Raw genomic sequence first — 20004 nt, 5'->3', positions numbered from 1 at the left:
ATTCAGTGGGGGATTTCATTAATCATGTAAAATAAAAATATCTTGAAGGAAGATATTAGAATTCCCTCTATTTGAGCACCAATCTCTATAAAGGGGAGTCAGGTTACTGTAGAAATGGCGAGAAGAATATGTGTCAGAATTGTGGATAGTGACACTAACCCTATTGAGAGTCCCACAGCCCATGCAACAGAGGGAGGTCTTAAAAACAACCGTAAAAGAAAAGGCTTAAAATTTATACAGGTTCTTAGTGATGATGGACAACATATTTTGCATAGTGAATGCTAGGGCTTTATTTAACAGTATCATTCAACAACCACATTATGAGTAAATTTTAACATGAAAAATGCTATCTTGTGTTCTCAATTCTCAGTTGCTATACAAAAGGAGAAAAGCAATTGCACATGTAATCGGAAACAACTAGCAGTTTTTAACAATTTTTATTGGTACATATTGAAAGTGCACCTTACTTTATGCCATTGAGATGATCCTAAAAAGTTAAAATATTATTTCAATCTTTAATAACTTGATCACATTTTAAAGACCTCAGAGAAGTCCACTATTTACAACATAATGGCATACTCTTTTATATATAATAAAAGACTTCTTTAGGAGTACAAACAGATGCTCTCTAACTTATCTGCTTTAAATTCATTTAGACTTTGATAAATATGTTTTAAAAAGCATAGCATAATCATAAGAAAGCTTTAAATAATTTCCCCCAGAACAGATATGAGTTTTAATGGTCCATTTCATTAAAAATAAAATGTGTTCATTTTTTTAAATAATTAAGAAACATATAAATAAGAAAATATTATTCCCAGTGACTGTTAGATTTTTGTTTCCTCATGTTCCAGGTATATTTTTAGGTATAAAAAAACACAGACACAGACATACAGAACACACTTTTTCTTCATAAGATAGTTTAATATTTTACAGCTTACTTATTTTTTACTGAAAAGTGACAGGACAAACCCCATACAGGGTTTCCTAATAGGTTTACAGTCTTCAACTATTTCCAACTATTTTTGGTAATGCTGATATTATGTATTATTTGACTTTTTTCTTATTTATATCTCATCTTCCTAAGTAGATAACAACCTCTTTGAAGCAGTAACTCTGTTTTATTCCTTTATCTTCCCTCAGGGCAAGTCAACTCTGTGCCCTATTCATGGTAGATATTCAATAAATACATGTAGATAGGCAGTGATTTATTTGCCTGGGAGATGCCATCAATGGCCAATTCCTGAGCACCAAGATAAGCAGCTCTCAAGAGCCAGTGTGGATTTAATATGTACACTGTTGACATTGTGAATAGCAGTCTAAATAACAATCAGATCTGTAATATATAGAAGGGAGTGTATTACATGAAGAAGCAGTCATACTCGGTCACAAAATACAAACAGTTCCCCTGGGCAGAGGAACGTGTCTCTGATCATACTAAGGTAATATGTTTGGCTTAAAGGCTTAATATCAGGGGCCTTGCATTCTCTTGGGTCTTTTCTGAACATCAGTGGTTATAATTACATTAAGAAACATAGGGAGTTTCCCTGGTGGTCCAGCAGTTAAGAATCTGCCTTGCAATGCAGGGAACATGGGTTCAATCTCTGGGCAGGGAACTAAGATCCACCTACAGCGGAGCATCTGAGCCTGTGTGCCCCAACTGCTGAGCCCACAGGCTACAGCTAGAGAGTCCGTGGGCCACAAACAAAGATCCCGCATGTGGCAACTAAGACCCATGCAGCCAAATAAATAAATAAATATTAAAAAAGAAAGAAACTTATTTGATCTTTCATTACTCGTTGCTCTTTAACTTCGACAATAGACAATTGGCCAGATGCTGCGCAAAGTTTCTTCCGCCTCTTTCTGTGCTGTGCTAACAGGTGTCACTTCCGTGAATGAATACTCAGACTGGGAATGTAAGTGGAAACCCGATGTAGACTCCTTACTGGTCACTGCTGAAGGCCATTTCTCAGGTGTTTGGTACCTGTCTAAACTGTGGGCATTCGTGACTTGGAGACGTAGCTGTTCCTGTCTTCCGTAGTCAGCTACTGTGTCCTATAAATGCCATTTACAACAATAATGAGGAAACTACCCAGATTTTGGTTATTTCAGAGAACAGCTTAAGAGGATTGTTTCCTATCTTGCTTTGGATATCTCTGGAAAATAGAGACAAAATTTAATGAAAGAAAATATCACAGAGACCATGATTTCTATGCCGAAAGTGTTAAGTTTATTAGAAAACTAACAACACAATATAGGAGTGAGCAGGGGTCATGGGAGGACAGGATATTTTTCATCAGTAATGAGTTTGAAAAGGGTGCTGCCTAGTTTGAAGAGAGGAGGAACAGGCTTCTCAAGAAAAGAGGTGGTTCTGCTGTGAAGCTCTGGGACAGCAGGATAGACCCCGCCATCTACTTAGGGATGATGCGCGCCTAGGAAGCACTGCTCAGCAGCAGGGGGAGGACCTGAAGGTGCGGCAGATGGTGCGGCAGGGGGCGGGCCGGCAGCAGGTGGGCCGGCAGCACGGAGACTGCACAGAGACGGGCTGGCAGCACGTGGTGGCCCAGCAGCAGGGGCGGCACACCACGGCCTGGCACGACGTGGGGCAGCAGGTGATGGGGCGGCAGCAGCCCTCCTGCAGGCTGCAGGGGTCGCAGCAGACTGGGCGGCGGCAGGGCTCGCAGATGGGGCGCGTGCAGCGGGGCACGCAGGTCACGGGGCGGCTCACGGTGGTCTGGCAGGACACTGGGCGGCAGCAGCAGGGGTCGCGGTAGCAGCAGGGCTGGAGGCAGCCTCCGCCACAGCTCCGAGAGGAGAAGATGGGGCCGCAGCAGGAGCCGGTCATGGTGGTGTGTGGGGCTGAGTGGGGTTGAGGTGGTGAGAGGAGTTGAGTGTTCTCAGTGTGAGTGTCTTTCCCCTGCTCTGGGCCCTTTATATACCCTGGCCAGGAGATGATGACCCCCATGACACGTAGTCATTTCCTTGTATTTGTTTATTCCTTTTGAAATGCCCCTGGCAAGTTTAGTAAGTTCCCTAGACATTTTTTTCAGATGCTCAAGTACTCATAAAAGACTGTTTTCATTATTTAATGAATACTGATTATATTTTTCTATTTATGGTTCAAATATGAATTTAATGACCCTGACTTCAAAGTGTCCAATTAGCTTCATAAGTCGATGATGCTTTTCCAGTTGATGTTTTGATAAATAAAGACTGGTTGTCATGCTCTTACTAATAGTGGAAGTGAATTCGCCAACTTATGAGTATCCTTGAACACTGTTAAGCTTCCTGGGCAAAGCAAGTTCAGAAAAACACAATAGAGATATTTTATTTGTCAGTAAAAGATGAAATTTTCTGTCTACTTTTTGGGGCTACAGGAATGCATCTTAGTAAAACTCTGTCTCACATGCTAGTAAAGTAATGCTCAAAATTCTCCAAGCCAGGCTTCAGTAATACGTGAACTGTGAACTTCCAGATGTTCAAGCTGGTTTTAGAAAAGGCAGAGGAAACAGAGATCAAATTGCCAATATCGGCTGGATCATCGAAAAAGCAAGAGAGTTCCAGGAAAACATCTATTTCTGCTTTTTTGACTATGCCAAAGCCTTTGACTGTGTGGATCACAATAAATTGTGGAAAATTCTGAAAGAGATGGGAATCCCAGACCATCTGACCTGTCTCTTGAGAAACCTGTATGCAGGTCAGGAAGCAACAGTTAGAACTGGACATGGAACAACAGACTGCTTCCAAATAGGAAAAGGAGTACGTCAAGGCTGTATATTGTCACCCTGCTTATTTAACTTATATGCAGAGTACATCATGAGAAATGCTGGGCTGGAAGAAGCACAAGCTGGAATCAAGATTGCTGGGAGAAATATCAATAACCTCAGATATGCGGATGATACCACCCTTATGGCAGAGCGTGAAGAAGACCTAAAGAGCCTCTTGATGAAAGTGAAAGAGGAGAGTGAAAAAGTTGGCTTAAAGCTCAACATTCAGAAAACTAAGATCATGGCATCTGGTCCCTTCACTTCTTGGGAAATAGATGGGGAAACAGTGGAAACAGTGTCAGACTTTATTTTTTTGGGCTCCAAAATCACTGCTGATAGTGATTGCAGCCATGAAATTAAAAGATGCTTACACCCTGGAAGAAAGGTTATGGCCAACCGAGATAGCATATTTAAAAGCAGAGACATTACTTTGCCAACAAAATCCACCTGGTCAAGGCTATGGTTTTTCCAGTAGTCATGTATGGATGTGAGAGTTGGACGGTGAAGAAAGCTGAGTGCCGCAGAATTGATGCTTTTGAACTGAGGTGTTGGAGAAGACTCTTGAGAGTCCCTTGGACTGCAAGGAGATCCAATCAATCCATCCTAAAGGAGATCAGTCCTAGGTGTTCATTGGAAGGACTGATGTTGAAGCTGAAACTCCAATACTTTGGCCACCTCATGCGAAGCGTTGACTCATTGGAAAAGACCCTAATGCTGTGTAGGATTGGGGGCAGGAGAAGGGAACGACAGAGGATGAGATGGTTGGATGGCATCACTGACTCGATGGACATGGGTTTGGGTAGACTCTGGGAGTTGGTGATGGATAGAGAGGCCTGGCGTGCTGCAATTCATGGGGTCGCAAAGAGTCGGGCACGACTGAGCGACTGAACTGAACTGAAAACTCTATCATCAGTAGTTTTCCCCCCAATTCTTTTAGTGATAAAATACATATAACATAAAATTTACTGTTTTAAACATTGTTTTGTGTGTACAGTTCAGTGGCATTAAGTACACCCACATTGTTGTACCACCATCAGCACTATTCATCACCAGAACTCTTTCATCTTGCAAAACTGAAATCCTGTACCCATTAAACCATGACTCCCCATGACCCTCTCTTCCCAGCCCCTGGAAATCTTCAATGTAACTTTAGAAAAAAATCTCCCCTTTCCCCCCTGACATCCCATAAATATTGTTTCCAACACAAATATTGGTCCTAGCTAAAGGACCTTAGTCAGGTCAATTATCTGGTATCTTATGTGTAAAATGTGGAATATAAACCCAGCTTCTGGAAAGCACCATTCTACTGTTACTCTGTGTTTAGCTTTTTTTGGTCTTAGGTACATGTTTATTCATTTCCATTAGCTGTATCTTTCCAAATCATGGTAAATTTTACGTAATTTTCATGACAGCCAGAATCTTTGAGTTCTAATCACATTCTAAGCATTATGCTAAAAGAAATAAATGGATTAATTTATTCTTTAAAAAATCTTACGATACTAGAGAACACACTTATGGTTACCAAAGGGGATAGCGGGTGCTGTGCTGTACTGTGCTAAGTTGCTTCAGTCATGTCTGACTTTTTGTGACCCTACGGACTGTAGCCCTTCAGGCTCCTCTGTCCATGGGATTTCCCAGGCAAGAATACTGGAATAGGTTACCATGCCCTCCTTGGGGATCTTCCCTGACCCAGGGATTGAACCTGTCTCTTTTATGTCCCCTGCATTGGCAGGCGGGTTCTTTACCACTAGTGCCATCTGGGGAGGCCTGGATAGCAGGCAGAGGAGGACAAATTAGGAGTTTGGGATTGACATATACACAATACTCTATATAAAATAGGTAAACAGCAAGGACCTACTGTATACACAGGGAACTATGCTTAATATCTTGTAACAACTTATAAAGGAAAATAATCTGAAAAAGAATATATATATATAAATGTATAATTGGACCGCTTTGCTGTACACTTGAAAGTGATAGAACATTGTAAATTAACTATACTTTAATAAAAAAGAAATCCTATGAGGTAGTTATTGTTATATATCTTATTTTATGCATAAAGCCAGATAAGTGACTTTCCTAAAGTCATCTGCTAGTGTTGGAGCCAGTAGTTATTCTAATAGTGATTAGTTATTCCAATCTATCGTAACTTTGTAAGCCTAAGGAGTTGAAGAATGAAATTGTGGAAACCTCATTCCCTGTCAATAAGGAATGTCTGCTTTATTTAGAATTTTAACAACAAATTATTTTTAAAATTGTTGTTGTGTGTGAAATGGCTAAGTTTGAGAGTCATGTGGAAGAACTCTACCTCTTAATTAGTATCCTCAGGAATGTGAGGAATTATCTCCTGCAGAGCCGTCTCAGAATTCCAAAACACACTCTAAGGAAAAAGTATTAAAGTTGGACAGAGTTGAGTGGTCCTGAGGCACTACAAACAAAAACCACCATCTAGATGAAGGTGGCAGCCTGCCAGCACGGTGAACCCCCCAGGTATAGGTCCCACAGCCCTAGGTGGTCTCAGCGCCTTGCCTTTACCCCACTGTCTCTTGCTTCAGTGTCCCCCATGTACTAGGCTTCCTTCTGCTTACAGACCCCTTGTGATTTTCAATTATTTCAAATTGTCAGGGTCTGCAGGAAAATCACGTCACTCAGCAGTTTGTTTGTTTTTTTCCTCTGCCTCTGGATTTGCTTGGTTCTGACCTGTGCTTTACAATCAAGTCTGTTCTAGATCTGTGGCTGAAGGCTGCAATTTAAGCCTGCTTTTTAAGTATTCTGCCCACACAATCCCTTTCAGGCTTATCCAGACCTGTACCAGCCACTGTGGCTGACCTGGGTGTGGTGTTACAGTGCAACAAACATGATCCAATAATAATGATGAGCTTGGGATCAAACAGAACATTCTACATCTGAGAAAACACTACAAGATGAGCAAGTCTCTAGAAGGTTAAGGAGGAAAATTCTGAGAAAAGGAAAACAAAGTGTAGAGAGAGAATTAAAGAAAATGATTTTAAAAATTATTAATAAAAAAACAAAGATCAAGAATATATAGATAGAAATTGGACTTTTGAACTGTCAACCAGTAAACTGTCAAATACTTTGGCCACCTGATGCGAACAGCTGACTCATTGGAAAAGACCCTGATGCTAGGGAAAGATAGGAGGCAAAAGGAGAAGAAGGAGAAGAGGGTGGCAGAGGACGAGAGAGTTAAGTAGCATCACCGACTCAATGGACATGAATTTGAGCAAACTCTGGGAGGTAGTGAAGGACAGGGAAGTCTAGTGTGTTGTAGTCCATGGGGTCACAAAGAGTCGGACATACTTAGCGACTGAACAACAACAAAATTGTCAAACTTAATTAAGAGGAAATTCCATTGTACATACCGACAATGTAAAGGTTTTAAAAATAATGAGCTACTTGTTGAGAAAAACTTTGTTCCAAGAAAACTACTTTTCTTCAAGAGGTGGCTTATTGTTTTACTGTAAGAATGCACATGTCCAGCCTGAAAAGAGAACTGGGGTGTAATGAAATCTGTCTGTCTTCCAATCCCTTAGAATTTATTCATTCAATTATGTAGTAAATAATTTCTGATCATATACTATGTGTCAAGTATTGTGCTGGTCAATGGGAATCCAAGCAGTGAACAAAGTCAGGCAAGATCTGAGTCTTCACAAAGATTTCCTTGCCTGACTCCTGTAGCTGGGCAGGAAAACTCCTCAAGATCAGATGTCAGGAAGTCAATACATTATTTCTCAGCATAACAATAGTGGCTAGTTTCCTGACCAGCCTACAAGTGTTTAAAAGCCACAAAAACATATCCAGTGTGGATTAATGTCATTATTTCAAATAAAGTGGCATGGCTTGGACAGTAAAAGTGTTTAGAGTTCTAAATTAGAAATGGTTCTAGCCAAGCTACATTTCTCCTTCCTTGGCTGGAGGGATTCTGGAAAATATGGCCTACTGGTTCTTCTAGGACAAGCATTTCAGTGGTTAGGAATTCCAGGTACCAATTGATATTAATCACTGCACAGTTTTCTAAGTCAGGGAACAAATGGAATTCTGACTTAGGCTGTTGTTGTTGTTCAGTCACCAAGTTGTGTCTGAATCGTTGTGACCCCATGGACTGCAGCACGCCAGGCTACTCTGTCCTTTACTATTTCCCAGAGTTTGTTCAAATTCATGTCCATTGAGTCGGTGATGCTATCTAACTGCTCATCCTCTGCTGCCCTTTTCTCATTTTGCCTTCAGTCTCTCTCAGCATCAGGATCTTTTCCAATGAATCGGCTCTTCGCATCAGGTGGTCAAAACATTGGAGCTCCAGTTTCAGCATCAGTCCTTCCAATGAATATTTAGGACTTAGGCTTCCTCCCCCTTACCACAGATGTGAGAATGATTCATTAGTCAAGTTTGGGATCAGAGAGACTTCCCTATCAACTCTCCACTTCCTCAGCATGAATGAAAACTTTGACTTAAAATATGAAGGTGCTTCATGTAAGAAGTTCTAAGTTATTTGGATTGCTATTAAAATTAGAGACCTTGTGCCTGAATTGTTCCTAAAATTAAAAAATAATGGCCCTTGGAAAATCTTTCTTCACTTGTTTATTCTGACCCCACATGTCATAACACAAGCTAAAAAATGAACTTTTGAAGATTAATAAACAATAAAGAAACACATTTGTTTCTGAGAAATAAAAATTTATTATTTTACCATGCAAAGCCTCAGGATAAATGTAATATTATCCTAGAAAAATATCTCATCTTGAAATTGCAGAGCAGTGAGGATGAGTCAGTGGACTGGGGCTCTATTCAAGAGCAACTTTGATCTTTGTTTATTCACTTTTTTTCAAGCCGATAATTCAAATCCTGAAAGCTGGAATTTTTCTAAAGATGGTCAAAGAAAGCCAGGATTAGCTACATATTTATGTGAGAAAAGGGATAGACAGTTACTGTTCAGTTAGTTGTTGCAGGCAGGTAGGTTTCAAAAGTGGTATCTCTCATCTGATCCATCAGAGGTGGGAAGGGCTGGCACATGTTTCTGAATACTTGGGGAGATTTCCTGCAGGGCTACTCAGCAGCAGGGGGAGGTCCTGAAGGTGCGGCAGATGGTGCGGCAGGGGGCGGGCCGGCAGCAGGTAGGCCGGCAGCACGGGGACTGCACAGAGACGGGCTGGCAGCACGTGGTGGCCCAGCAGCAGGGGCGGCACACCACGGCCTGGCACGACGTGGGGCAGCAGGTGATGGGGCGGCAGCAGCCCTCCTGCAGGCTGCAGGGATCGCAGCAGACTGGGCGGCGGCAGGGCTCGCAGATGGGGCGCGTGCAGCGGGGCACGCAGGTCACGGGGCGGCTCACGGTGGTCTGGCAGGACACTGGGCGGCAGCAGCAGGGGTCGCGGTAGCAGCAGGGCTGAAGGCAGCCTCCGCCACAGCTCCGGGAGGAGAAGATGGGGCCGCAGCAGGAGCCGGTCATGGTGGTGTGTGGGGCTGAGTGGGGTTGAGGTGGTGAGAGGAGTTGAGTGTTCTCAGTGTGAGTGTCTTTCCCCTGCTCTGGGCCCTTTATATACCCTGGCCAGGAGCTGATGACCCCCATGACAAGCTGTTGTTTCCTGGAGTTGTGGTTGCCCATTAAAATGAGAACCCCAAATAGGTGGATTCAACTGCTGAGACAGCAATACCAGCATGGCTGATAGGTGCTTTTCTTTATTCCTGTCTGCTTTTCCCCTTGAAATGAATACTTGATGATTTACATCATCTGAAAAATTACTCATTGAATAGCTAATCCTTCCAGGCCATGTCATGTGACAGACGAGTTGAAAGTTTGAGGAATCCAGTGTTGCCACCATCACACTTTCCTCTGTTCATCACCCATGACTAAGCATGGGACTATAAGGTTCATGAAGTCATAAGCCTGGTTTCTGATTGACACTGAAATGAAGGATGAGTTTCTGGAAAACCAAAATGGCTTGTAAAAGGTGATGTGTACTGCTTCTGCTATGGAACAAATGGCCCAGTGCTTCTGTAAAACAATGTGTTATTTCACCTTGTTTATAAGGAAATAACCACCTAAGTCACTCAAGCAATGCTGTTTAGTGGCCTGAATTGGCCTATCACTTCATAGCACCATATGGGACCCTTACTACGTAAATAGTGCTGTACTGTAGTTTCTTATCACAGAGTAATTGCAAATTTTAGAAAGGCAAGACAAAGGCAGGGAAACCAATTAAAGGAGACAAACTTTCCATGCGACAGTAAGGCCAAACAAAGTAAAGATTTTATTCATATTATGCCTTTCTGAGTATTCCTTCTTGAGTCTTAGAAATAACATCAAAGTTGGAATATTTCTTGCTTCCTAGGTCTGACATAAGCACTTGTACTGAGTTCTTCAACACACATTAAAATATTTATAAAGGGACTAATTATCTTTTTGTTGTAGATGCCTTGGTTTGTTGGCTGAGGATTTTGCTTGCTTATGTATCAAGTGTGAAGGTGGGCTTCTAAGAAAGACAAGGGGAGGGACTTCTCTGGTGGTCCAGTGGTTAAGATTCTGTGCTTCCACTGCAGGGGGCATGGGTTCCATTCCTGGTTGGTGAAAGAAGATCCCAGATGACACATGGTGCAGTCAAAAAGTTAATAAAAATTTTAAAAATGGCAGAGGGAAGTAAGTGAGCTGATGCTTGATAAAATTGTTTTGTCGTTTTCCGCCTCAGCTAAGAAAAATGGGGGTACAGAAAATAAAAGTAAATTGGAAAAAAGGTTAAAAATAACACTGTACTCTTTTCTATTGACACAACATTGTAAACCAACTATACTTCAAAAAATGTGACAATAAATAAATAAATGCTAAAAAAAAAAAGATAACACTGTACAAAGGTTGCTGAGGCAGTCAACACGCTTTGGTCCACCATAATTCTGGTCCTTAAAGGCCTTTGAGTTTCTGACCCATGATAGTCTATCCCAGTTTGTGGAAGGCCAAATTGGTGAAATGATTTCTCCAGAGACGTACAGGTAAAAGAGTGGCAAAGCTTCAGCAATACTGCACACAATCTTTTGAGTACAAACACTGATGCATAACTCCTGGTCTTTTTCCAACTCTGAGTCACTTTAAAAGAGCGAACAGGTAGTAGTAGTAATCAAAAATTCTATCCCATATAGGGAAATAAAATACGAACTCACTTAATTTATGGTTTATTTTTATCATATTGTTATTTGGGTTAGAATATATTGTTGTTTGTTTAGTCACTAAATCGTGTCCAACATTTTTTGTGACGCTATGCACTGTAGCCCAGCAGGCTCTTCTGTCCATGGGATTTCCCAGGGAAGAATAATGGAATGGGTTGCATTTCCTCCTCCAGGGGATCTTCCCCACCCAAGAATCAAACCTGAGTCTCCTGCACCTCCTGCATTGGAAGGCGGATTCTTTATTAAGGGATTCCAGGGAATCCCTTAGAATATATACATAGATTCAAACATTAGGAATAGGAATACGTCTGTAAACTCACCGCTTATTTTAACTAACAAACGAACATCGTCCTAAGAAATCTTGTGTTCTGTAATCACAGACTGTCAGAAACTTTGCTATTTGAAGTAACAATAGTAATAAGGGCTGTGCTATGCTTAGTCGTGTCTGACTCTTTGCAACCCCATGGACTGTAGCCTGTCAGACTCCTCTGTCCATGGAGTTTTACAGGCAAGAATACTGGAGTGGGTTGCCATTCCCTACTCCAGGAGATCTTCCCGACTCGTGGTTGGAACCTGTGTCTCTTGCATCTCCTGCATTGGCAGGTGAATTCTTTACCACTGAGCCACCTGGGAAGTCCAAGTAATAGTACATCCCACTATTGCTTGGACAGGACCTTAATTACCTTAACACAAAAGCAGTCTCAACATCCAACCCAGGGGGCAGAGAGTCAGATACGAGAGTTTCAGACACCACATTCCGCAGTTATCTTAACTATGTGGTTTCCAGAGAACGGAGACATTAAGTCCATTTCACTGCTTAGCGCTGATGTTAGTTCTTTTACACAAAACCCCATTTTGATTTGAACCTACCATTTCATGTAATTTTACCTAAACTCTCCCATTCCTCAAAATCCTATAAAAACCTTTCCCTTCACTTGGTGGATTGTCCTGTGTTCCTAATGCCATGTGATCTCCCTTGCTATAGCACACTAATGGACCTAAGTTTGTTAGACAAGGGATGTGTCCCTGGCCTTTATCTCATGGGCTTTTTTAGTTACATTGTTCAAATTCCAGATGTTATGCAAGAGCATAATCATTAGAGTGGAAGCAAGTAAGCATTATCTAAGGTGGTGATAAATTATGGGATTTTCTTAGTTGGATTGAAAAAGCATGTAATGATGATGACTTTTTCTGATGGTCAGAAAAAGCCATACCCTCATCTCAGTAGTTTCATGAGTTGTCTTTTGTTATAAGTGTCATGAGTTGTGTTTTTTTAGAAACTAGTTTGGGGGCCCTGGATGTTAAGACATTTTTCAAATTCTGAAAATAGAAAATGCGTTCTGTGTTCTCCAAAATGATCTTTAAAATAGCCTCCAATCATAAGTGTCAGAGATGGGAATGGGGAAGATTGAGGGAGAAAGGGCAGGAGGAGGATGGGGAAGACAAATAAGTCAGACAGAGAAAGAGAAATATCAGAACCTAAAAAGAAGTAATACTAGTAAACTTATTTACAAAACTGAAACAGACTCACAGATTTAGAGAATGGAATACTTATGGTTAACCAGGAGGGAAGGATAGCGGGGAGAGATAGGGGTATGGGATCGAAATGTACACACTGCTTTATTTAAAAGGGATAACCAACAAGGACCTACTGTATACCAAAAGGCACTCTGCTCAGTGTTATGTGGCAGTCTGGATGGGAGGGGAGTTTGGGAGAGAAAGGATACATATATGTGTATGGCTGAGTCCTTTTGCCATCCACCTGAAACTATCACATTATTAATCAGCTGTACTCCAATATAAAATGAAAAGTTAAAAAATAAATTCTTCCTCCACCACCTGGCAATTTTGTAATTTAGAGAAAATACTTTAACACTAGCAACACCAGTTTCCTCATCTGTAAAAAGAGTCTCTGCTGTTCTTCATAATCCAAGCTTATCATAAAATCCATAAAAATGTAGAATACAGAAGATATGGGTATTATTAATTGAAAAGAGAAAATATTTTAGTTGGAAAAGACAAAAGGTCTGTGTGATCAGGGAACTAGTGGGATTTATTTCTGGAATTTAAAAAAATATATCTCTTCTAAGTGGTTTAAGTATTTACCTCCTTAAATCTAAGGAAGACTAAACAAGTAATCTTTTGGAGTCTCCTATAGCTTTGTGTGTAATTCCTTTGGGCTAGGGTAAAAGGGAAAGTGTAACTATCAAATGCATATATATCCTCAGTTCTTATTACCCCTGATGATAAACCCCTATTCATATTCATAAATCCTGCCATCAAGGACTCTTTCCGACATACTGTAAATCAGCCTTTAAAGAGCCCTTTCATCCTGAAAGAGCCCTGACCTAATGAAGAACATTTTTGTGCCGTCTTTATTATATTTATTAGGAAATTAGTCTCTGGCAGTGGTTATGGATTATCCTGAAAAAAGTTTTCTCCTGAATGCCTTCCAACTTAAAATAACATGATATGTAATAAGTAGCACATCTTTTGAGCCTGTTTGTTATAGCAATGATCAAATGTTCAACAAATGTGAATGGTATTGAAACAGGCCAGGATGCTGTGGGGCCTTCCCAGGAATAAATTCCCCCATATCCCCTGCCTGCTTTTTGTTTGCAGAAAAGCTTTAGCTTCCTAAGCCTCCCCCAAGTTCCAAAGAGTAAATTTAATCGAAAAATGAGAAAACACAGAAACAAAGGAAGACAGTCAAGCAAGACAAAATCATGATAGTTCAGCCATAAAACAAAATCAAGGACTTTCAGTTCCTTGTCAAGGATACTATTCTGAGCCATACCCTTCAGTTGTTTTGCAGACACTAACCCCTGCATCAAGCGGAAGAAATTAATTGCATGCTGATCACAAGCACAGAGACCCCACACCAATTGGAATCAGAAGGTTGAAGGCAGATTCCTGAAACATCACCTTGTTAACCTCACCATCAACCAATCAGAAAATTGAGTGTGAGCTGATCCTGGACCCCAAAACCCTCCTCCTCACCTTGCCTTTAAAAACACTTCCCTGAGAGCCATTGGGGAGTTCAGGTCTTTTGAGCCCAAGCTGGCCATTCTCCTTGCTTGGTTCCATGTTGATTGCCTTGCAATCAACTCTGTACTTTTCTTCACCACATGCAGTGTCAAAAAATTTGTTTTACTGTGCATGAGCGAGCAGATCCAAATTTGGTTTGGTAACAGTAGGGGTGCTTCCTATGTGCTAGGCACTTTATATATATATTAAGTTGCTTAACTTACCCAGAAATCTACATTGATAAGTGTTAATTTGCTCATTTTGTAGATGGGGAAACCTGGAGGTCAGAAAATTTAAGTTAAACTGATGAATTTTTTGCTTTAAGTAACTATATAGCTTTTAGAATTCTTTTCATAAAGACAATTCCCTTCTAATGTATTTAGATTCAATAAATAGAAATTGACTACCAGCTATATTTTAAACATCGACCTCAGTAATGGGAACCAGGCAAATTGTGGCCCATTCATTGGAGATAGAGAAATAGATAATCTCATTACTATGCCTTGTAAAGAGGGAAGGAAGTATAGGATGTTATTGGCACAACTTAGGGGCACCTAACGTAGCTTGTGGGTATGTGTATGTGTGTTTATGCACGTTATGCATGTGTGTTTGTGTGATGGAGGGCTTAGGACAGAACGATTGGAGAGGACTGAGCTGAATCTTGGAAATGACTCAGAGTTAGGTAGGTGGAGAGGGTGGAGGGAAGGGGTAGATGAAAGGATATTCCAGATTAAATGAAGAACATGACAAAAGCAAAGACATGGAACTTCGTGACTTGTGTCAGTTGCTGTGAGAAGTTCAGAGTTCTTTAAAGTGAAATATAGTTGGGGAGTGTTGAGACATGAACCTGGAGGTGTGGGCAAAGGACAAGCCACGGAGGACCTAGTGTGCTCAGATTTCCTACGCACGTGGGCAGTCTGAGGACTAGCCTCACAGTCCTGTACCACAGGTTAAGACTCATACCTGGATCCTTAGTACCTCTTTTTTCCCTCTCCTGTCTCCTTCATCCTCTCCATTTGTCTTCCTTTTCATTGTTTGCTCATCTGTGTACACTAATAAACATGCACTAATGAATGAATCAGGTAGCGGGGGCAGGGGGGTGGTTATAGGAAAAAATTAGTTTATTGAAACATAAGCAGGCAACACATTACAAAAGATGGAGGGGAGAGTTTGAGCAGCTTCTGAAATTCAGAATGGGTTTGGAACACCCACTCTGGGGACTTTTAAAGATGGATTTAGCATCCATAGTGACTTCTGCTGATGGAGACACCTGCAAATTTGATTGGACATCTGCTTATATATCCAGATGGTAAAATATAAAAATGACTATTGTCACCTTATGAAAAAATGTCTATTTTTTTTTCAACATGATTAAAATGCAGAGTGGATGCTTAGGCTCCAGGATGTTGCTTTATGGGAAAGTGGGGTCTCAGCAGCAGGGGGAGGTCCTGAAGGTGCGGCAGATGGTGCGGCAGGGGGCGGGCCGGCAGCAGGTGGGCCGGCAGCACGGAGACTGCACAGAGACGGGCTGGCAGCACGTGGTGGCCCAGCAGCAGGGGCGGCACACCACGGCCTGGCACGACGTGGGGCAGCAGGTGATGGGGCGGCAGCAGCCCTCCTGCAGGCTGCAGGGGTCGCAGCAGACTGGACGGCGGCAGGGATCGCAGATGGGGCGCGTGCAGCGGGGCACGCAGGTCACGGGGCGGCTCACGGTGGTCTGGCAGGACACTGGGCGGCAGCAGCAGGGGTCGCGGTAGCAGCAGGGCTGAAGGCAGCCTCCGCCACAGCTCCGGGAGGAGAAGATGGGGCCGCAGCAGGAGCCGGTCATGGTGGTGTGTGGGGTTGAGTGGGCTTGAGGTGGTGAGAGGAGTTGAGTGTTCTCAGTGTGAGTGTCTTTCCCCTGCTCTGTGCCTTTTATATACCCTGGCCAGGAGCTGATGATCCCCACAGACTCATGCCATTCCTTGTTAACATTCTGGCCAATTAAGTGAGGATTTAGCATTGACTAATATCAGTTTTGGTAACCCTCTACCCCTACATCCATGCACACACCCCACAGATATTTTCTATTTTCTTGTTCTGTTTATATTCACCAAGTCTAGCCACAAGATTTGAAGCTAGTGAAATTTCCTTTGAAATATTCTAATCCATATAAAAAAAGAATGTGTTTTCCAAATTATACTAGTATCTAATTACTTTACCATTTGGCTCTGTAGTTTGCGTTTTATTTCTGGACTTCAAAGACTCCCATAATTGCCACCCAAACAGTGACCTGGTATTTACAACCATGCACATGGAGGTAACAGGCTCATAGTAGCACTCCAGCGAAGCCCAGTTGTCACCTGTTTCCCAGGTGTCTCCTTCCATGACTCACTGAAAGGCAGGTTTGTGGTTTCCCATATGAGGAGGGATGAGCCATCCAGGATGGCTGCCACATGGTTTAATCACTCTTCTCCAGGAGGCCTGGGTGGTCCTGCCTTTGTTGGTGTCTTCCCATTCACCTCCTCACCTTCCAAACCAAACTCAACCTCTACCTTAATGATAAAACCCTCATCAAGGATCCATTGCAATTTTTATCTGTGTCAATCATTTGGGGTTGTCGTTGCCATGACAATGGGGTTGGGGTGCCATGTGTAGATTCTGTGAAGAGATGGCAGAGAACTTATACACATATCTCCTCATTTTATAAAAAGGGTCATGTGGTTTCACCATGGTCACCTAATGGGGTGACCCATTCTCCCAGTCTCCCCATTCCTCAGTAAACAACTTCTACTGTGACTTTTCTGTTTATCACGCTCTGCAGATGATACAGTTGTCAGACAGGAGCAAGAATATCTTAAGTATTTTTTCCTTCCCCAGTTTTACTGGGATATAATTGACAATCTCAAGTAAGGATCACTTAAAGTGATTGTTGCTGTTGTTTAGTTGCTAAGTTGTGTCCGACTCTTTGTGACCCCATGGACAGGGATCCTCGCCAGGCTCCTCTGTCTATGGGATTCTGGGGTGGATTGCCATTTCCTTCCCCAAGGCATCTTCTTGACCCAGATTTTTTACCCCTGAACCACCAGGGAAGTCCCCAACTAAAAATGAATGAGGAAAAAATTTACCCAATGACAGATAAATCAAAAGGGCCTCAGGGCTTGCCTGCTAGGTCAGATCTGTGCACCAGCACAGAGGATCAATAGAGGCTGACTTATTAGAGCTGGGATGGGGTGGGAGAGACTGCTTTTTCTCAGGTCTTACTTAAAGTATAGTCTGGTTTCCCTTGGTAGCACTTTGTGGCTCTGTGAGATATGTACTAGTCTAAAACCTTTTATTGTTTTTCAATTGTACCTTTACCCTATACTTTACCCTTTATGATGAGTTCTATAAATTTGTATATTACATATGAAGTAAATTTACACTTTTCATTTGAATTTGAAAAAAAAAGAATCCTGTCCTGTCAGCCATGTACTAAATGGAAAAAGAAGGGCCAAGAGCTTGCAAATCACTAATCAAATGCTTTTAAAAGGTCATTTCTCCTAAAATTACCCCTTGAGCTACAAGGAGGAGGATTTTTTTGTTGTCATGAGGGTATTAGTTTCATTTTTGCATCAATGATACCATGAAAGATATCACGAATGTGAATTATATCAAGTTCATTCTCTATATTCCTCATGCCAAGATACTCTCTTGGCTCCTTTTATAATATTAGTTTATTTTTACTGTACAGACTAAATGTTCTCTGACATAATGTGGCTAGAATTACATGAAATATTGTGGGCAAAGTCACATTTCAATTTGATATAAAGGTAATATATTCTGATTCGCTTAAAAATAGCATTTTTATTTATGATTAACATTCTGTGGACATTTTTGACCTCAACAGTTCTTTGAACTAATGTATCACAGTTTTACAAGAAATTTCTTAACTAGGCCCTTACTGGAAGCTTATACCCATTTTCCCCTAAGAACAGCTCATAATAGTTCCCTCTGGATGTATTGTTTTGTTTGCTGATGCTGTCAGTGCTCATTTTTCTTCTCAGTATGTAAGAACTTTAAGTTACTATATATGTCGAGTACTAGGAGACACAGAGAGGCATGTTTGATCCCTGGTTCAGGAAAATCCCCCGGAGTAGGAAATGGCAACCCATTCCAGTATTCTTGCATGGAAAATTCCATGGACAGCAGAGCCTGGTGGACTAAGTCTATGGGTTTTCAAGGAGTCAGACACGACTGAGCATGTGCATGCGCACACACATGCACAAACATGTACATTCCAGGGACTATAATAGGTATCTTTACCTATCTTATTAGTCATCATAGCAATCAAATGAGTTACATGTTATTATCTCTGTAGATAAAGAATTGAACCTCAGCGAGTTTAACTAGTTTGCCCAAGGTTATACAGTTCTTAAATAATTGGAATAACACAGCTCTCAAGAGTCTGGGTTCATCCCAGTATGTCTGACCCTTAAACTTATGTTTTACCAAACATGCTTACAAAATCCAATGAGATTTTTCAATTTAAGTTGAATAAATTCACTTTTTACTATTCTTAAGAGCTTTTAAAAATATTTCCACTTATTTTAAAATAAACGATTGAGATAGCTTGCATGTCCTTCAATTTCAGCCTCATGCACGAAGTGGTCTGTGATGGTCCAGTTCCTGAAAGCACTGTGTCTATCAAGGACTAGTGGGGATTACCATGAACTGGGGAGAAGCGCATCCTAACATTTCAAAATAAAATTAGGAGTAGGGGATTAAGGGGCTTCCCTGGTAGCTCAGGCAGTAAAGAATCTGCCTACAATAAAGGAGACCTAGGTTCGATTCCTGGGTTAGGAAGATCCCCTGGAGAAGGAAATGGCAACCCACTCCCAGTATTCTTGCCTAGGAAATCACATGGATGGAGGAGCCTGGTGGGCTTACAATCCATAGGATCGCAAAAAGTTGGACACAACTGAGCTACTAACACTTTCCCTTTCAGGGGATTAAGAGATACGAACTGTTTTGTATAAAATAGATAAGCAACAAGGATATTTTATACAACACAGAGGACCATAACCACTAGCTTGCAACAACTTGTAATGGAGTATAATCTGTATAAATATTGAATCACCATGCCGATCACCAAAACCAATATAATATTGCAAATCAACTAAACTTCAATACAAAATAAAACAAAATTTCAAAATAGAGACTGCATCTCATATGGCATATCATAAATGTCTTAACGCTTATTTTGCAGGGTTTTTCTTTTGTTTTTTTCAGGCATTAGACACCCAGTCCATTAGATAGTCAAGATCCTCCTCAACTGTGAGGCTTGGTACCTTTCATGTTCTTTAGAAAGAGGGACAGTCCAAACCTGTGCTCCTAAAATTGGCTTGGGGTTGAAGATGCTCTGTGGATTGTGTTTAGACTCTCCACCGCTACAGGAGGAAAACCTGTCCTCACTAGTGCATGCTGAGGGAAATGAATATCTGGCTCTGCTTACACATTAGCATGTGCTTTTCCCACCACACAAACTGCATGTTCTCCATAAAGTAAGACTGGGTCTGTCGTGCCAAAGATGAACCAAAGTTGGGGCCATTCCTCTTTGCTCCATGTGCTGGGGTGATAGTTGGTCTCCAGGGGGCTATCCTGACTCTCCACCTATGTCTGGTCAGCAACCTTTCCTTGCAGTCCATGTTGGGGCTGTTGTGCTGGAGTTTTGTGAGCAGGAACTTTCTCTTGTTGACCGGGTTCCCCAAAGCCTGCTCCCCAGCTCTTCTCTTCTGGGCCATGGAGCAATTGTGTGCAGCACTGCTGGTCTTGGAGTGTCTCCTGGGGAGGCAGGGTGTGGCTGTGGCTCTCCCTGGTTATGGGGACGCCAGTAGTGGAACTCTCAAACAGTGTTCAGCCACACGAACTCTCAAAGAGGCAGACATCCTGCCTGGGCCATCAGCGACAAATCATAAGAACTTAATTTTATCTATAAACCTAGAGATTATTATTAACCTAGTCTTCCAGAAAGTTTGTTGAGATAAAATCAAGTGCAGCAAAACACTTGGTCACTCCC

General features: G+C 41.7%; 1 protein-coding gene and 2 pseudogenes across 1 annotated transcript; all 3 read right to left on the bottom strand.

Moving 5' to 3' along the window:
• Positions 1-2446: 2446 nt before the first annotated feature.
• On the bottom strand, positions 2447-2845 carry LOC145540750 (keratin, high-sulfur matrix protein, IIIA3A pseudogene; annotated as a pseudogene).
• Positions 2846-8832: 5987 nt separating this feature from the next.
• LOC145540748 (keratin, high-sulfur matrix protein, IIIA3A) lies at positions 8833-9231 on the bottom strand. Its single transcript, XM_081575822.1, has one exon. The coding sequence runs from the start codon at positions 9229-9231 to the stop codon at positions 8833-8835; it is 399 nt and encodes a 132-aa protein (XP_081431948.1).
• Positions 9232-15396: 6165 nt separating this feature from the next.
• Positions 15397-15795, bottom strand: LOC145540747 (keratin, high-sulfur matrix protein, IIIA3A pseudogene; annotated as a pseudogene).
• Positions 15796-20004: the final 4209 nt, after the last annotated feature.

Source organism: Giraffa tippelskirchi, chromosome 3, assembly GCF_054371585.1.
Source record: "Giraffa tippelskirchi isolate mGirTip1 chromosome 3, T2T-mGirTip1v1.2.pri, whole genome shotgun sequence".
NCBI classification, from domain to species: domain Eukaryota; kingdom Metazoa; phylum Chordata; class Mammalia; order Artiodactyla; family Giraffidae; genus Giraffa; species Giraffa tippelskirchi.
This window is presented reverse-complemented; position numbering and strand designations above follow the sequence as displayed.

Excerpts from the sequence above, each read along its gene's own strand:
- LOC145540748 (XM_081575822.1), bottom strand. The coding sequence starts at position 9,231 with ATGACCGGCTCCTGCTGCGGCCCCATCTTCTCCTCCCGGAGCTGTGGC.